The 18,856-nt window shown below is 42.4% G+C and overlaps 1 protein-coding gene across 1 annotated transcript in view; it reads left to right on the forward strand.

Annotated features, from left to right (window-relative positions):
* Positions 1-664: 664 nt before the first annotated feature.
* MACROD2 (mono-ADP ribosylhydrolase 2) overlaps positions 665-18,856 on the forward strand; it is a gene marked incomplete at its 3' end in the record, with an annotated part of 798,315 nt that continues 780,123 nt past the window's right edge. The window contains exon 1 of the mRNA XM_031062830.1: positions 665-779. Coding sequence (XP_030918690.1) covers positions 677-779 — 103 coding nt within the window. The remainder of the gene's footprint in view (positions 780-18,856) is intronic.

Below are 18,856 nucleotides of genomic sequence, written 5' to 3' on the forward strand. Positions count from 1 at the left end.
TTTACTTTTCACTAAACATCTGAAAAAAGAGTTGGTGACATTCTCAGTAGAAAACAAAAACAACTGTCCATATGTATTTAGTGTAGTAACCAGGTGCATCCTATTAATATTCAAATGAAAATCTCTAAAGCTAAACTTGCCTTTTTACCACCCCAGACATCTAGCAATTAATGAAACATTTTCTGTAGCTCTGTTCTCTTTTGGTATGTAGTAGCATTTTATTAATTTCCCACCATACTCCCTGCCTTTACTTGAACTTTTGGTTTTTTAGTTCTGGTTTACAAATGCAAAACCTACAGAACTTTCATACCTGAAAAAACTCCCTATAAAACAACAATTCCCTACTAAAGTTGCCGTTCTCTGAGATAGGAATTAAAGTGGCAGGAAGAAGCAGCACAGCAGTGATGTGGGGAGGAGGCCTGGAGAGCCCAGAGTGTGGGGAAGAGGTTTTAACTTAACTGGGATAGCCAGAAATAGGGGTGTGCAGTGGTACAAATGCACCATGATCAGCTCCTGTTGTAACTCACTGCATCACTCATGCTTGATCCCCTCAAGTGGCGTTTCATTCATCAAGGGCAGTGCGTTGGTCACTGTGGCTCATCTGCAACAATGTATGAAAGCTTGCAAAACTATTTTTTTTAATTTCTCTTTCCCCTGAACAGAGCGTTTGCTGAAGATGACCTTGGAAGAAAGACGCAAAGAGTACTTGGGGGATTATGTTGCGTTAAAAACCATTCCGACATGGATGGAAGACTTAAAAAGTAAGACTGAAAGTGATGGTAAGTGAAGTGAGGGAGTCTTAAAATATAGAGCACTCTGTTTTCTCAGTCTGAAGTTACTTGTAGGAAGGCCAAGACTTAGAACCTGTGTTGTTTTGAACAGTGATAGCCTAAAATTGGGACAGGGGTGAAAAAAACCCAACAAGATTTCTTAAAGCCTCACTGGTGTCCCAGAACTCTGCTGGTATCCCCAAAAGGAGTCACTAACCCTTAAGTGTGTGAAAGAGATCTCTCTGCATGAGTCTTACTTTGCAGATACTCCAGCAGTCAGGCATGCCTAAACTTACTGATTATAATGATATGGGGAATCTGGGCAAAACAATGCTGCAGGTGACCCAAAAGCACAAGGTAGGTGTGCAAGTTGAGTTATTTCTAAGAATCCAGGAACTGGAGAAGATGGGGTCTCCCTTACATTTGGTCCTGCCTGCTTTTCTTGGGCTGAGGAACATCAGTCTGGCCAGGATTAACTCCAATTTCCTTAGTGTGTGTAGCCTTATCATGGTTGTGATCACCAGTAGAGTTGTCTAAATACTTGCAGTGAGAACTAACCAAAAATGTGAATCCTATTTGCTTACAGACTTCTCTGCTCTGCAAATAATTCTGTAACAGTGCCTTGTTCATTGTCTAGCTCCCTTTCATTCACACAACGGTGTGGAGGACTAGGAATGGCTTCTGAGCTGGTTTCCTTCTCCTCTTCTGTTTTTTTTTTTTGCTGTGTCTTGCTATCCTACTTGACTGAAGTCTGTGTTTTTTTGAAGGAGCATCTGACTATGAGATCTGAAGTGCTTCCTGCCTCTACAGATATAGGACTAATTTTCTGACCCTTTTGTTGTCATTAAAGAGGTGAAGAGGTGTGTAGAGTAACCTCATGGCTGCAGGTGAACATGGTTTTTATGGTGATAGTCCAGGTGCAATGAGGCCTGGAGCTGATCAGCTGTTTTTAAACTGGCAGGCTGTAACACTTATTTTAGCACAATCTGAAGGAGCTCACAGATTTTTCAGATGTCCTTGTCAAAAGCAGCTATTACCATTGTCTATTCCTAAAAGCATCTGGAATAATTTTCAAAGTGAAAATATGTCAAGAGATTGCTGAGCTCTTCAGCCCTGCTGAGTAGCTGTGTTACATCAGTACCCATAGACCTCTTTCTCCCATTTGAGTAGGTCATTCATATCTTGCAACATCAGAAAGTCTCTCCATCTAGAAAACAAAGGCTGCATAAAAATATAAAAGAGTACCTGACTTCTTGCAAGTTGATTTTGGAGGTCTGTGGTAGGTGGGACTATACAGTATGGCATGTGGTTTAACTGGGAGGCTCTTTATCCCTCCTAGCCCAAACTATGGGTTTTTTTTTCTTCCAGCTACTCTCAGATTCTCTCTAAAGCACTGAAATTCACAGATGCTGCATTACTTGGGCTGCTGAAAGTGACAAGGTGTGGATTTACGTTGTGATTGCTGTTACACTTCGCAGAAGCAAAATGTCAGTTTCTAATATGTGGGTATTGAATCATGGCAGCGGTGAATTTATTTCCTTGTAGCTGCTCTTGCATTCTTTCTGTTAGTACCCAGTACACTGCAAAAAATGCTGGAAGGCAAAAGTTGTGCTGGAACACTTCTCTGCTAGTTGAAGGTTTTGTTACAGTGTATGTTCAGGAGAAAATATCCATAGTCACTCTTTTTCTTTGATGTATTTGTTGTAAGTAAGCCATGTGTAATAGTGAACTTCTGGAAGGTTGGGCTGCTGAAATGCTTCCACATTCCAATTGACTAGGACAATTAAAAGAAATATGTGTATTAATGTGACTGTGACTGCATCTGTTCCAAACTTTATTTCTCTTAAATGTTGACCCCGTTCTGAAGGTATCAAGTGTGTCTAAAGGCTGTCATTTTGAGCTGAATTACAGAAAAACTAGAATTTAAATCTTATTGCTGATGAGAACTTTTGCTCTGTTTGATGGGACATACAGAGGGCAACAGGTGCAGCCTGAATGAGATTCTGGAGAGAGCAAATGAAGCCTGAGGTGTGATGGAATTGGTGATGATCTGTCAACACCATGGTCAAGTTCTGATATTTCCTTCAAGTGAAAGGTGGCTGCTTGCACTGACAAATGGAAGGGGTGTGAGGGAGGGTGGTGGTGAAAATAAAATCTTCTGTGTATTTGTCAAGCCAAAACAAAAACTGATAGGGAATTTGGAAAAAAAATTCTTTACAATTTACTCCCAATACCATATACAGTAAAAAAATGACAGATTGATTAGTAAAGCGTAGAGTGGCTGTTCAGGGAGAGTGATGAGGAGAAATCAAGGAAGCAACCAAGAACAAATCAAGTGAAGCAGGCACAATCAATCAGCTGCTGGAGTAAGAAGCTGTAGGAGAAGGGCAGAGCATCTGAGCTGGCAGCCATCCCCATGGACACTCAGTGCTCAACTGGTGTTCAGTACTGCACAAGTTTCTGTACTGCCTGTTAGGAAAAATTGTGTGTACAATGTAAAACCTTCACAGTGCCTGTTTTTAAATGTGAATGGCTCACTGGAGGGTGTTGGGGAGTTCCAGTTAGGCATCCATTTTTGTTATGTGTAAGTCTAATGGCAGATTATTAAAAAGTCTGTATGCAGAATGATGCAAACTGAAATGACCTAAGAGGTTCATATTGGGAAGGAACCAATCTCACTGCCAGGGTACTTCATGGGTGCTCTTTACTGGCAAGTTGGAAGAACATACCTTAGTTTGTGGAAGAAAGTTTTTCCCTACCCCTCTTCTACCTTTTGACAGAAGTTATGTTCAGAACTAAATTCTGGAGAAAACCAGCAAAGCTTGGTGGAAGTTCACTGTTTTGGTGGGGATGGAAGTCTTTGTAATACAGCAACATAACAGAGGGATGCACATCCATGTAAAGGCTCCTGAGGAGTGAAGTTACTGAATACTGAATGGCAGCTGGCAAGGGCTTTGTCTCTTTGTAGCAGCAAAGCTATTAAAAAATATTTGGAAACTCAAAAAGCAGTACCTTCTAAAATGCTGCTCTGTGGAAAAAAACAAACAACAACAACAAAAAAAACCCCTACGTTTTTTGCAGGTCTTCTCATATGGACATGACTAGCCATAAGAAATTAGCTTGGTGTATGTTGGCATGGAATTTTGTCAATGTTTGTGTTAAGTCTTGGTCTTGGGAAGAGGGTGGCACAACGTGGAATGCAAAGACTGAGCTTGATGCCCACTGTTCTGCACTAAGGGAAGCAATCTGATGTGGGTATGTTCCTTTCCAGAAGGGCTGTGCTGTCAACACCTGTGATTTTTGGTGTGCTGCTTGCCAGGCTGCACAGGTGGATCTCAGAGATCAAGTGTTGCAGCAGTGGAAGGAAAATGGAAAAGTTAGTGACAAATGGCCCTCTTTAATGTCAAGAGGGGATGGTAGGAAGACAAACCTTTTGTTCTTGAAGTGGTCCTGTAAATTTAAGTCTTCTCTGATTTAACTGTTTATTAAGGAAATGAGGAGTTGCTCGCTTTGGAAACAAAGAATGAGCTTTCCATAGAGGGCTGGATAGTGTGAATATATTGCAAGGTATCATTCTCCCCACTTGTTATTCTTCAGACAGACCAAAAGCACATACATCTCATCTGTTTTCTCATGTACTTTGAAACAGAGTGTCTTCCTGACAACGTGGGAATAATGAACTTGTTTTATGAAGTTTTGGAATTTATATCCCTGTGTTTCAATGCTATTTATTACATACCACATTGTTAGGCACTCATCTTGTACAGCAGCTGGAGCTTATGTTGCTCAGTGAATTAAATGCCACCATGTACACTAACAACTAGAGTGTATTTTGAAGTTAAATACATATATTAGCTTTTTGTTGGGTACACACTAATTCCTCAAGATATCTTTACTCTGCAGTGGTGAATTTGAGAGATGACTTCTGAAAACTTTTCTGGAAAGCTTTTTTAAAAATTAGGGTCTTGGGAATTTTGTTGTCATTGAATTTTGTGTGTCACTGGTAGAAAAACGTTTTGTTGTATTAATTGGGTAATTCAGAAAATGGAATAAGTGATATTGTTTAACTCCAGGCAGGTGATGGTCCTGCTGACTCTCACAGCCCTGGAATTCATTGGTGTGACAGTGATGCCAAGAAAACAGCAAATTCAGGTGGTGGTTTAAAGATCTTTGCTAGTGGTAAGAACTGCTTTTCGTAGGATGAAATTAGAATGAAAGGACGCGATAATGGAGTTTATTTTTAGTTAAGGTTAAATGATCCTCTGCTGTCTTTTTAAACAAGTCTTGAAATATGTTTAGATGTTTTGGCAGTCTCTGAATCTTTTTAATCTGCTATTTTTAAAGAAAGTGATATGGCTCAAACTATTCAGATTAATCTAACACTGAGGGTTTTATGTGTAATCATAAGGCTCGGATTTAATTAAAGCATTGTTGTACTATCAGTGTGTAGCTTTCTAAATATTCACAGTGGGTTGACACAAGATTACAGAGACAAAGCATGTAGATGAGCCAGTCCAAATGCTGCATTGTGAAAAGAAAATGTGTAGTAACACTGAGCTCTGACCAGCATTTCTTGAGATGGGTAGCTAACACAAGTAACTCTCCAGTGTCTCCATGCAGCCCTGCTTGATATGAATATCTGTCCTGCAGGAGCTAGGAAACCATGTGATGAGTGTTAAACAGACTTTGGAAAGTGACACCACTACTGAGCTGCAGTGAAATTCAGCCAGACATCTACAAGTAAGAAATGGCATCTCTCTAAATCATTCAATATTATCAGTGGTTTATACAGAAAAAGAAATTATGTTCAGCTAGAACATTGGGATTGTTAGACCAGTTTGACAATCACAAGATCTCTTGGTAAGAGCTGTGAAACCTGTGTGTTTCAAGACCATTCCCCCACCAAAAATCCAAGTCCATCAGCTTTCATTGTGATTTTTTTTTTTCTTACAATGACTGTAACAACTGTCTTTATAACAGAGTCTTAGCTGACTGGCAAGGATGAAAGTAAATTGAGACAGCTTTGTGTAATTTTTGCTATTTTGCTCAAAAAAAAAAGCTTTTGCTGCTGAAACTCTTGGTTTGAGGAAGTTCAGAGTGCAGCAGTTTTTCTGCTGTGTGCACACAGAAAACAGCAATAACTTGTGTGCCACCATTCAGGGTCTCTTTTATTACCTGTGGCCCTCAATGTGAATTCCAGCTTTGCCTAAACTTGTGCTGTATTCAGTTTTGTCCTTAATTTTCATGTATTGGCATACCACTGTTACTCATGCTGAACATCTTATCACAAGGTCTCTTCAAGACTGGTGTGTTTGAGGTTAGAAAACCGTGTCTCTTAGATGTACATGGAGAGCACTGCTTATTAATTGCTGTGTATAATAGCTAGGGGAGCACCATGAAAAAACTAACAACTGTGGTTTCTGTGAATTGTATGAGGATTATGGTAATTAAGTATTTTGAATACTTGTGAAATTAACATGCTTTTTGTGGACATGGCTGAAAATGTGTTTTCTCAGTTCTGCTCTCTGTCCATATTATATGCATATTAAGGAAGCAGCAAAGGAATTAGAGGGGTAAGAAGGGCAAACCATGTTCTTAGTCTGTGCTGAAGGTGTGCAGGAGTCTGTGTGCCCATGGCATAACGTGGAGTAACTTCAAGGCTGAGTTGGTATTTGTTTGGCTGCAGCAGATATCCAAGGCTGCCAGGGCAGGAGGGTGTAACCAGAGCCCTGTGTGCTTTGCTCAGGCTCTTGGCTGCCCTTTGAGGATATGTCCTGAACAGATATAAAGTTGCAGAGTGGTGCAAATCTGACCATGTGATCTGGTGACCCCCCCACACCCCTCTGGCTTTCCCAATACATACTTTGGCTATTGATTTCCAAAGATAGACTTGCACAGTACAGAGATGGGAATAACCCTTTGTTGTGGTTTCACATAGTTTGGTTTTTAGTTAAGGAAAAAAATCCATGAGCTACAGAAATGATTCCCTGTAAGGACCTTGGCAGGTTCCTTCGGACCTGACAGAACCAATCAACTGGCTAGTTTTAAATATTGGCACCCTGTTAAATCACTTAAGAGAGCTGAATATACCTCTGTAAAATGGCATTTAAAGATGAACAAGCCCCGGGTAAAACTCTCTGGCTTCTGGCCCTTGAACAGGTAACTGGATGCTGGCCGGGCTGGGCCAGGAGGAGAATGAGGAGATGCCTTAGTCTTGGGCTGAAATTCTCTTGTAAGGCTATGGTGAAGATACAACTGATACACCAGGTTTTTTTTTCATGGAATGCTTTGGGGGGGGTGTAGCATTCTAGCCATAGCCATGAGCAGAAGCACCAGTGTTGAAGCAAGCAGATGTTGAAGTAGCTGTGATCTAACAGGAAGCTTGAACAGAGAGAGATGAGAAACCTTGCCCCAGGGGTAGAAGAAGAAGACCTCTGTTCCCTGAGATAAAAGAAGACAACTTTTTGTTTCTATTCTAGAACAGCTAATCCTTAAAATTGCACCCCAATAAGCTGAGATGGCCCATGGTGGTAGTTGTGGGAAGACTACCGAACAATGGGAGGGACTTCACGATTGCCGATTTCTGGGCAGCTGCTATTTGTGACAATTAAAACCACGAGAGAGCTGTTTCTTGTGGAAAAGTCTCCATGGCATGGCAGGAGACACTCTAAGTTCCTCTAAGCGAACTGAAGTAAGATTATTTTTTAAGTGGTAAACTGACTGAAAATAACACATTTGTCTCTTTACGTTATCAGTAGAAAAAAAATGTTGGAGGGAGGAGAAGCAGTCTGAATGTTTATTCTGAATTCTTACTATTTCTTTTCTTTTGCTTCTGTTAGTGAACTTTTCTTTGTACCCTTTGAAGTTTTGAGCCTTCTTTGCTCTCTTCCTAATCCTTACCTTGCAGCAGAAAATGAGTAAATAATTCTAGCGGGTGCACTGATGTTTGGCTAGGTCTAGATGCACTGCATTAATTGGTGCATTCATTGGCCAGGAAACTCACACTGGTGAACCTAAACCACTGCACTCTTCAGGTGCAGGTTTATTACTTGAGCTTAAACTGAGCAATAATCTCTGTGTTTGTGTTTGTTTGCTCCTGGAGGTGAATAATCTCTAGTTAGTGATATCCCTGATGTAAGTAGATAAGTCAGTGTGTTTAGTCTAGGAGGTGGAGGGAAACTACAGTAAACAAAGAGACTGAAGATGTATTCAGTTGACCTTGTAATTCTCTGGTGAGTTTCATGTGAGTAACCTTTATAGGATGGATTAGCTGCCAAAGAGATGATGCTTGTTTTACAGTTTGCATTAAAGTGTTTTTGGGAAAAACAAAGAAGTTTCTTGCTTTCAGCAAGCCTGAGATGATGATTATTAAAAAGTTCAGGTCTGTTTACATAGATTAAGAACACAAAATCCAGTGTAGCTAATCCTCTCTCTAAGAAAGTAAATCACTTGTCTTTGATGTAATTAAGATGATGACTTCTCTTTAAGCTGCTGCTCTGTGACTTTTTTAACGAGGTAACTTCCATACAGCATTAAGCTTATACAAGTCCTGGATAGAATTATTATTTTTGTGGCTCTTCTGCATGCAGCTGAGAAAGCTCTCTTATCTGCAGTGTCAGACAGCTCCTTGAGGGGCAAAAGTTAACCATAGGAAAGGATGCTGCTCTCAACAACAAATTGATAAATTGGTGTCCTTATTGAGGCTCTGCAAGCTCTTGATGGGTTTTAGACAGGGATAGTAGGTGGAGATACAAAGGGAAGTTAGGTACATCTTTGCCAGAAAGATTAATTTTAATGTTTAATTACTAGTGACTGAATCTTGACCAGATGAATAACTTTCAAGCTTCTGTCCTGTGCAATATGAGAAACATTCCTTTTTTTTTTTTTTGTAGCTGCTGAATGTCACTGCACTGAAGTTTTGTACAGAGGTCCCTAAGGAAGTACTTAGTAGAGTTAGGAAGTCAAGATGATGCAGTATGCTGTCAGCTGGCAGGCTCGTTCTGGGTGTGAGGGAGGATGGCTTTAGCAGCAGTGATGCTTTAAGTTGGGATGTGCTGTTCCTCAGAAACTGCTGAGAAAAATTGTAGGTTCCAGCTTGGAATATTTTGGTGGCTGACTTGAGTAAGATAATTTAACATGTCTTAAAAAGTAACAGGTTATATATTTTGGCTTCTGTCTTTTCTTTGATAATTATTTTTTTACATTCTTCTTTTTATATATAAAGGATGAGCTTCTTTTGAGTGTGGGGGATTGCAGGATCAAACCCCCAAATTAATGTACAAAGACAATTTCAGTAAGTCTTCTAGCTTTTCTCGGCATGGTAGCTTGGCTAGTGCCCTAATCTATAATTTGTGATGGATTGAGGCATATGTCCTCACAGTCTTTTGCAGACAGATGTGAGCCAGTGTGCCAGCCTGATTAGAAGCCATGTGCCTATGATTAGGTTGAGGCCAAAACCAAGCTGTTAAATTGTACCCTTGTCATGGCTCGCTTATGTGGATCTGTTGCCTGACTATGTGACTTTAAGATATTTTCAAATGCAGGTGGAAAAAGCTGATGTCCTTCTGCAGAAGATGGAGCCCTCTTCTGATTAGGCAGATAGAGACTGGTATGGCTTGGTTTAATTTGATGTAGCTTAGATATGACAGGTGTTTATGAAGGTGCTGAACTATCGCCTCAACTAGGATTTGCTGGCTGGCTCTTCATAATTACTGATGACACAGGGTAGACCACCCAACTGGGTGTGGGAAGCTTGCAACAAGTTTGAAAACTAACCTGACACTAAAAGGAAGTAATGATGCTGCTCTAACTCCCTTGATGGGGTTAGGGGATCGCTGGTGCAGTTTAAGCTCTGTTTGGATCATGTTTACTGACTTTCGTGTGTAGCTGTATTTACTTCACGTGCAGTTGAACGCTTGATTACACAGGTGTTAAAAGCCCAGTCACTGGAAATAACATAATCCTGGCTTCCCTTTTTTGATTCAGTATTCCCTTTTTTATTCAGATGCCCTTTTTTGATTCATTTCTACATGCTCAGCATGAAGAAATGTCTCTTAACAAGCCAGCGAGGGTCTGAATAATTGTAGTGTAGAATCATAGGATTGTTAAGGTCGCAAAAGACCTCTAAGTTCATTGAGTCCAATCATTAAATAAATGGTAGTAGTTACTCTGTGAAGTGATATGTGGCTTTCTCCATGTGAGGACATCTAGCTGATATGTATTTGGAAAACAAGTTGAGAGAAAATTTCTCAGCTCTGTAGGAAGTGCTGCTTATTCTTTTTTAATGCCCAGAAAATGCTCTTCTGTGCTGGAGAGAAGGCTTAACAATCCAGTAGAAAGATGTTAAATTTGGATTTTGCACAACTTTAAAAACCATTGAAATGATATTCAGAAGTATTTTCTATTTCAGTGTACAGTGTGAGGGAGAAGCATAGTGTTTGTGCCCAGAGATTGTCCTGAGACTTGCAGGCTATTGCATGTTGACTTGGGATGTTTGCAGAAATGTGTCACAAAGGCCTTCACCAACGTTTTCAGTTGTTTTTTTCGGCATGGGATACTATAGAATGCACGTGTTGGAAAATGAAGCCACTCAGCCTTCATGCTGAGGTAGCCAATACAATTATTTCTGAGAGTGGAAGTAGTTCTCTGCAAGCACCTTTGGGCTAATAGTTTCCCTGGGAATGGGTCATCAAATGTTGTGTTGGAAAAGACTTCTCTAGAGTTTACCCAAAGGCTCCTGTCCAAAAGACACAGTCTTTTGAATCTCTAATGCAGAGTAGTATGAAGAAAGTGTAGATGTGAAGAAGCTGGTTGCATCTCTGTCTTTCTTTAAAACATCTCCCTGTGTTACCCTGCCCTTTACTTGTTCACAAAGGCTGGTTTATGCAATTATGGGCTTTTTTGATGCTCTCCTTGATATGGCTGGTTAGACTGTAAAGGTGCTCCAAGTTCTTTGTTTTCCATTTGCTGCACAGGTGTGACTTGTAGTTGAAGTTCAGCCTGCCCTGGATTTATTCCTGTGTGCTCAGTGCAACTTTTTCTGTGTGAGGTACTCTACTGCTTGCCCAGCAATGTATTGTGTGTTGCAGTGCTGTCCTTTGGTGGGATTTCCTAATGAATCTACATCCACTGAAAACAAACCCCAGACTTCAGGTAGCTGTCACTGAGAGTATGGGTCAGTCATATTTAAAGCATAAGTAGAGTTCCTTTCTGTTTTTTCCCATCTTCCTGCGTGCTCACCACTGTTCTTATAGGGGAAGGATTGTAAATGTGCTGCAAATAACTAAATCCAGGAGAATAGGTGATGTACACAGACATTCTTATATTGACTTGAAGGCTTTGAGATTTGCTGTGTCTTTGATTTCTAGGTAGATACGTAAAAGAAGATAGAGCTAGATCTTTCTGCTGACTGCTAGTGAGTTTGTAAATGCTTGAGAGTTTGTATTAATTTCCATTTGTCAAGTCTTTGAATGAAGCAAGCATGACTTGCAACACAAATGAGTAGTGGTAGAGTTGTCTTCAAGTATTCAAAGTTGTTTGAATTGAACCTCCACTATTCTTTAGTGTAGCAAATTACATCTGGTATCTCAAGGGTAGGGGAAAGAAAATGCTGCAAGGTAAGAGCTACCCCCAAGCCTAATATCTCCATGGAGAAAACATCACCTTTTGCACCTGCATAAGAACTTACTGTCTTGGTTTGAAAGATGTATGTCTGCCCAGGAAGGTGGGAAGCTCCCTTGGAATCAAGAATATGACCTCCTTCCCTCCGAATTATTATAACTTTGAAATTATGGGGCTTTCACACAAAGATATGGGAAAAGGAATAATAGGCCTTTACTAGTTTAGGGATAGTATAGGATACTAGTAGAGGGTTAACAAGGCAAACAAGCAACAACGGTGGCAGCAGCACCAAGCAGCAGCGCAAACCCAGTCCCGGCCTCTCGTGACTGTGGCGCTTTCCCATCGGGTGCAGTTCCGGGCACGGCCAGCAGGGGCGCTGCTGGCTCACGGCTGGGCAGGGCAGGTGCGCTGATTCCCCCGCGCTCCTGCAGGGGGCGCTGCGGCGCGGGCTTGGCCTCATCCCCCTCACGCGGCAATGGCGGGCGGGTTGGCGAAAAAGATGGAAAAAAGTTTCCTTTACAAACTCCTGGGTTAGCCAGTCATGGTGTCTCTCCTGATAGTGTAATGAGCTGTAGCAGGAAACTTGGAAACAGCAAGCTGGAACGGCAGGGACGAGCAAAATCCTGGAATGGTAAAGGAGATGTGTCAGAAACTCTGCAGCTGGGGTGTCCCAGCAGGCCGGGGGTGTGTGGCTGCAGTAGCAAAAAAACTCAGAGCACTGGCAGAGGGACAGCGGGGCTGGGCAGTGGCTGCCTGACTCCTGAACACAGCCAGCAGAGGCTCCCTTAGAGGGTGAAGGGGCTCAGAGATCCCGGGATTTCCCCAAGGCATCCGGGCAGATGGTGAAGGGTCATTTTTTTAGTGAGGTCAGCCATTTTATAAGGCCCCAGTGCAACGGCCGCTCTTATGAGCAGAACTCCGGTCATGGTAGGACAAGGCAGAAAGCAGAACCCTGCAGCGGTAGCAAATTTTTCCCACAGTGACTGCAGCCTGTTTCCCTTCCAAATGCCAAGAGTACAAGAGAAATCTAGGAGCTGCACCCAACTCTTCCCCCAGCCCAAATCTTGTGATACCTCTGCCCTTCCCACAGGAACCCCCAAGTAAAGAGAGAGAGTAGCCAGCTGCCCCCCTCCCCTGAGCTTGGCAGCTTATTTTGTCTTTCTCAAGTACCTGGTCATTTTTGTCTCCTAGCAACATATGGGCAAAAATTCCCTGAGAGAAAGAACAAAAGGAAAAAATCCTAACCCCCAACCCTTACCTACCTGTCTTAATACTAGAAAACTAAAAGTTCGTACTCCCACCTGGTAAGCTGTCACTCTATGTCAGGCAGAGAGATTTTTGAATGACAATGCCATGAAATATTTGCTGATGGTTCTGCACAAGTTTCATAGTTTTCTGGTAGTAACATTTTATTTCCAAGCTTTACTTCAAGTACTACAAAAGCCTGTAATACTCAGCTAGAGAAGTTGTTGCTCAGCAATGGTGTAGAGAATGAAAAAAGCAGAAAATGTAGAATAAATTGTCTGACAGCTTAATAAGTTAATGAATGAAAGTAATGAAGTTGTGGTTCCCCACTATAAACTTATTTTAATCCTCCTTGATGTTGTATGTGCTCACCTATTTAAATGGGTTCTCACATTTTGGTAAGTAAAACAGGTGCTGCTGAGGACTAAGTACCTGATTGGTCATGAAAAGTTATTTTTTCCAGAGAGTTTATAAAGGTGAACGGAGGAATGCTCCCCTGTTGGTGGTATGTTTTGGATGAGGGCTCATAGCTACCCCAGGTTGTACTGCATCAGCATGAGCACAGCAGGACTCTTTGTAGTAGAGGAAGGTTATAAAGTAGGAATTGAGTTTGAGGCAATGCAGTGTAGTTCTTGCCTCCGTGTGACCTTGGCTGACCATTTGATGAACTTCAGTACAACTCAGGCTGCCATTCACTGAGAAGAATCTATATTGAAATTCTTGGTATCACTTGGAGTGAGGTACTGATAATCAGGCTTGGGCAAGAACTTAGCAAAATACCGTATCCAACAGCATTTTTATTCCACTATATCATTATAGGGTCTGGAATACCTCTGAAGGTCTGTGTTGTAAAACCAACCAAACAAGACAGGGTTTCTTCACACAGACAAAGCACATCTCCTTCTGAGTCATAGCTGAACCAGCAGCCTTTTCCATGGACCCTAAATCATGAAATCTCCAGCAGGCATAGCAACCAGGACAGCTGGATGCTGACTCTCCAAGTAAACACACAAATACCCAAGGGTCTCAGCCTACTTATGTCTTTGCTGTCAATGTGCGTGCTGCTGAAGTGAGAAGACTGATTTATGAATTGACAATTGCATGTCCCTGAAGATAAGAGTGCATCACAAATTAGAATTGGGAATGTATTCCTGTTCTTGTTCTCCTCGTTTGTTACTCCTTTCTCAAACTTTGTTATTTGGTACTTTAGCTTTCCATACCACGTCTTCTCTCAGTTTACAAAAACTTCACAAAAAAGGCAGGCTCCCTCCTTTCCTTCTACCTCTTTCTCTCCCAGACTTCAAGGGTTTTTTTGCCTCTCAGCTTTGTTATTTTGGGGATTTAGAGAGCTGTGTGGGATAGACTGAGAAAAAGGTTGTTTAAGGACTGTGCAAGACCTTGTAACACAAGAAAATTGCATTTTGCATGAGTGTTGTGTGGGTTGTTCAGAGGGACTGGCTGTTTTGATCAATTCTCATGGTATGCCACTCTTTCTGTCTGTCATGTGTAAATGTCTTCAATGGCTTCCATTTAAATGTGGCTGAAAGGTCAAGGCTCACACTTAGAACCTTCTTTGAGGGCTGCTGGTAGCCCTATCACTATGTTAAACCTGGCCTGAGCGACTGAGCTTGGGGCTGTTTGGTGAGTTATAGCCCTCAGATGGGGGATATTTCATGCCTCCTGTAGAACCTTGAATAGGAGATACCATGACCTCCTGCCCTGGAAGATGGGGCAAAGTGTGACCTCAGGAGGTTGGTCAGTGGTGCAGAACTGGAAAGTGCAGTTCATGCACCAGATGAGCCACAAAGATGATTAAAACGTGGTAAGGGAGCTGGAGCATCTCCTGTGCCTGGAGAGACTGAGAGAGCTGAAGTTTAAACTGAAGAAAAGATACCCCAGATGGGATCTGATCAGTGTTTATAAACATAGAGTGTGAAAGATCTCTCCAGACTCATCTCTGTGGTACACAGTGACAGGACAATGTCACTGACATACTTTATGAAAATCCTTTCACTAGGATTTTTCTCCTGAGAAGCTGAGAGGCCTCAGAAATGAAATGTAAACAATAACTATCTGATGGCTGTGGAATGTGATCTTGAGATGGTTTACCAACAGGTGCATTTTTGATTGGTTGCATGTGAATTGTTTTTAATTAATGGCCAATGACAGCCAGCTGTGACAGATTCTCTGAGCCTGTCCTGAGATTTTATTATTCATTCCTTTCTAGCTTTCTGATGTCTTCTTTCTCTTTCTTTAGTACAGTTTTTAGTATAGCATTTTTAATATAATATCATAAAATAATAAATCAGCCTTCTGAAACATGGAGTGAAGAGTCTAATCTCTTCCCTTGTTCTGGGGACCCTCAAATACCACCACAGGACAAGAGGTAGAAGGCACAAATTGAAAGAGTAAATTCTTTCTGAGCATTAAAAAGCAAAGCTGCACACATACTGTTAGGGTAGCTGAACACTGGAACTGGTTACTTGGAGAGTTTGTGGAATCTCTGTCTTTGGAGATACTTTAGATTCAGCTGGGACAGTCTCGGGTGGCTGTTGATATTTGCTGCCCTGAGATGCATAGGATGTCTCTGCTTCGGCCCGCACAACTGAAGAACGAGTCTGGACTCTTCACTTTTCGGTCTTGAGGTTGTTTCTTAATTCTTATCTATAAAATTTTCTTTCTGCCCAGCGGAGGTCCACTCTGCAGGGCAGTCATAGGCACTCTGACCACCCTCGGGGTGGTGTTGTCCTTTTATACTACAAACTACTTATAACATATTTACACTTAATTCCCAATGCCTACCACCTGTGTTAGACAGTGCACTTCTACTCTAAACCAATCCCAAAGTGCCAACATCACTGCAGAAAATGGAGACCAAGAAGAAGAAGAAAGGTTGGACACTCCCAGAATCCTCCATCTTGTCCCCATAACCCCCACACCAAAAATCCTAAAATCTACATTTTCACCCTGTGATAATTTTATTATTATACTATTCAAACCTCTGTGACTTTCAGATCCTCATACAAAGGTGGCAACTTGCTCCAGGGGTCAAAATCAAATCCCCAGGTGTTTTGGGCTGTGTGCCAGGGTCTCTGAGCCCCCGGCGGGGTCCTCGGCAACTCTGGACACCCAGAGGAATGTACTGAGTTCTGACAGGACAGGGTCCTGGACAACTTGCTCTGGGTGACTTGATCACTAGAGGTGCCACTGAATCACATCCATTCTGTGATTCATGGTGTCTGTTTGCCTCCGAAGTTGGGTACTTGGCTGTAGTCCTCAGCTAATCCAATTACGCCACTTGGTAATTAGCTGAAACAGACCATATTGGCAGAGTATGCAGCCAGGGAGAAGGTGTTGGTGTTCATCATCAAGTGCTTTTGACTTGCATGTTGTGTGCATTTTTGGCTGGGTAGAAAGTGATTTGTCTGCAACAGATGTTTCTTCCTTGTGCTCAGGTTCTGATCTCGTTTAAGTCCAAGAAGTGAGAGAGCAAATCTGTACTACAAATCTGAAGTAGTGCAGTGCATCTGTGAGTGCTTTTCCCCTGGTGATGGAACATATGGAAATAATGCTTATCTTGATTTAGATAAGCAATTGCCTTTCCTATACAATCATCCATGCTTAGTAGGAGTAGAAGCAGACACATAATACTACAGGTCTTACAATCTGTCTTTTTTGACGCTCCATAAGCCTATGCAGAAACAAATGAAATAGAAATCCTATTAGATGTGAGATTAGTAATTGCTAATAGTTCATCATTTGTAGTTTCTACAGGAAACTTGTGGAAACAAAGCCTGAAGTAAAAAAAGAAAAATGGGCACTGAAGGGAAGAAGCACAGAGTGTGCAGCAGAATTGCTCCAGGGTCAGATGTGCTCCTAAAGCTTGCTCATTTCCTTTGTGTTTTCAGCAACCCAAGAAAAGTGGTTTAGTGTCCCAGTCAAGTATTTGCTGAGGATTCTTCCAGGAGGGGCTCCCTCTTGTCTGGGGATAATGTGATTCTTGTCCCTTGCTCAGATTCTTTTTCCAGATTCTCCTAGAGAAGCCTTCCTTGTGGGGATGCATCTCTACTAGTAGCGATTGTAGCAAGGATGAGGTAGTGGGCAAACTTATTTCTGTTGAACTTGGAATTAATTTACTTCTTTCAGCTGTGGAGTCTAAAGCTGGCTAGAAATGATGGAACTCTGCTATTTTCAGCTTTTTTTACTTGCAATCCAGTCTGCTACTTGTTTTTATGAACTTTAAGAGAAATGTGTCATGTTACTTGTTTAACAAACTTCCCTTATAACAGTGTGAGTCTGTGAGCCTCGCTGCCATCAATCCTTCTCACTTGTTTTCTCTTTGATTTCTTCTCTTATTGGCCTTTGCTCATAGAGTGCCAAGAGACTTTTGCTTTGCCATAGGTATCACTTTATACTATGGAGCTTTGGTACCTATTTTTACTACTTTGTGTGTGCTCTACTTTTTCATTAACAGTCGTTTTAAAATGCAAACGTAGTGGGTTTTTTTGGTAATAAACTCTTCAAGCTGTAGGTTTTTCTCTTCCCTTTAGTGGTAAGCTCTTTGGTATTGCTGTAGGGATTTCTGTAATTGGATGCTTGAGACCTATTTAAAAAATTAATATACTTTAAAGTGTATCAGACTTTAAAACTTGGGCTATTTGAGCAGTGATTGAGTTTCAGGGCTGTTTTTCCAATACTGTAGGTTTGTGCCATCCTTGTCCATTGCACCAGCTGAGTACATTTATGTCCTGGGTGGGGGCTCCCTCTAGCGAGATGTTCTGACAGTCCCTTATTCACTTGGTTCAGATGAACTTAACCCATTTTCTTTTCAAGTGTGGTTTTTGCAGACTCCATCTAATGCATTTTTCTACCCTTGTGTAAGCTGTAAAGGCCCTTTTCTTTACAACTGATCTGGAAGGAGTTGTAAACAAAGCTGAGGGCTAGGACTGCCTATTTTCTCTATTTGGTGTGAAGAGCTCAGGTAATCAACCTCATCCTACTTGAAGCTGTGGCTCTGTGGACTCTGAGATGTTTTATACATGACTGAAGGACCAAAGGATAATGTAGAAGAAAGAGGTAAATGAAATTGGATTGTATAGGCAGAGGGGTAGAAGATGACTGCTGGATCTAGAGGGGAAAAAGTGGGGGTGGGACATGAATGTTCAACTGTTTCTGGTGAAGATTTTCAGCTGTAATGTATTACTGAGGCTGGGGCAGAGGAGACAAGAGGAGGACCTACAGCAGTGTTGCCACTTTTGTGTGTTGTCAGTAATAGCCTAAACCCCCACATTTTGGAAAGGATGTACCAGGATCTACTCCATGCTTCGTGAGTGTGTGTGCAGAGATGATTTAATGGCCATTGACTTCACTTTCTCATGAGAGTAACAATGAACTTGTTTGCAAGACTAAAGTTAAAACAGAAATAAAAGCTGTCTTATTTAATAGTGAATTTTAATAACAATGAAATCTGTATGAGTAATGTTGCAGTATATTGCTCCATTTGCCTAGCAGGTGTTGTTTTCTCAATCAGAGAAAAGCGCTGCCTCCTCGTCTAAGTCCTTCCACACTTGGTTGTTCCTTCCCCTCTGGAGCGTGTCCCCCTGCAGGCAGCGTTGGCGCAGGTGCCTCAGGAAGCCCCTGATGGAGGCAGAGTTTTCCTTCTGGCGGCCGATCAGCTCCTCATTGAGGGGGGAGCAGTCAGCCAGGCAGCAGGTCCTTGGCCAGGCTGAGCGTGTCCAGTTCTTCTGCTGGGAGACACAGGGCAGGGAGCACGATGACGGGGGCAGAGGGGCTGCAGGGGCTGGGCCCCCTTGGGCTCTCCTGGGGCCTGGCTGGGCTGCCCCAGGCTGCAGGTTGGGTGGAGAGGATGTCAGGAAAGTTCTGTCTTGTTCTGGTGGCTCAGCCTGTCCTTGTTTCCTCCTGGGAGGGAGGGGGCTGAGCCCAAACTCTGCTTCTGGGCTCGGGCATGGGGCTGGGGAAGAGGCAGAGGACCCTTGGTGCCTGCCCAGGCTTTCCTCTGCACAGGGGCTGGCACTCCTCCTCACCCTGCAGGCTGCAGCTGCCGGCCCCTGGCACCATCCCACCTGCCCGGTGCCCATCCCTCACCTCTCTCCGCTGCCTCTGGGCTTTTCTCCGGAGGCTGCAGCCGAGGCAGAGCACGGCGAGCAGCAGGGACAGGGCCAGGAAGGAGCAGCAGTGCAGCTGCAGGGGGCACAGGCTGG

This window comes from Geospiza fortis, unplaced genomic scaffold, assembly GCF_000277835.1.
Source record: "Geospiza fortis unplaced genomic scaffold, GeoFor_1.0 scaffold185, whole genome shotgun sequence".
Lineage (NCBI taxonomy): Eukaryota > Metazoa > Chordata > Aves > Passeriformes > Thraupidae > Geospiza > Geospiza fortis.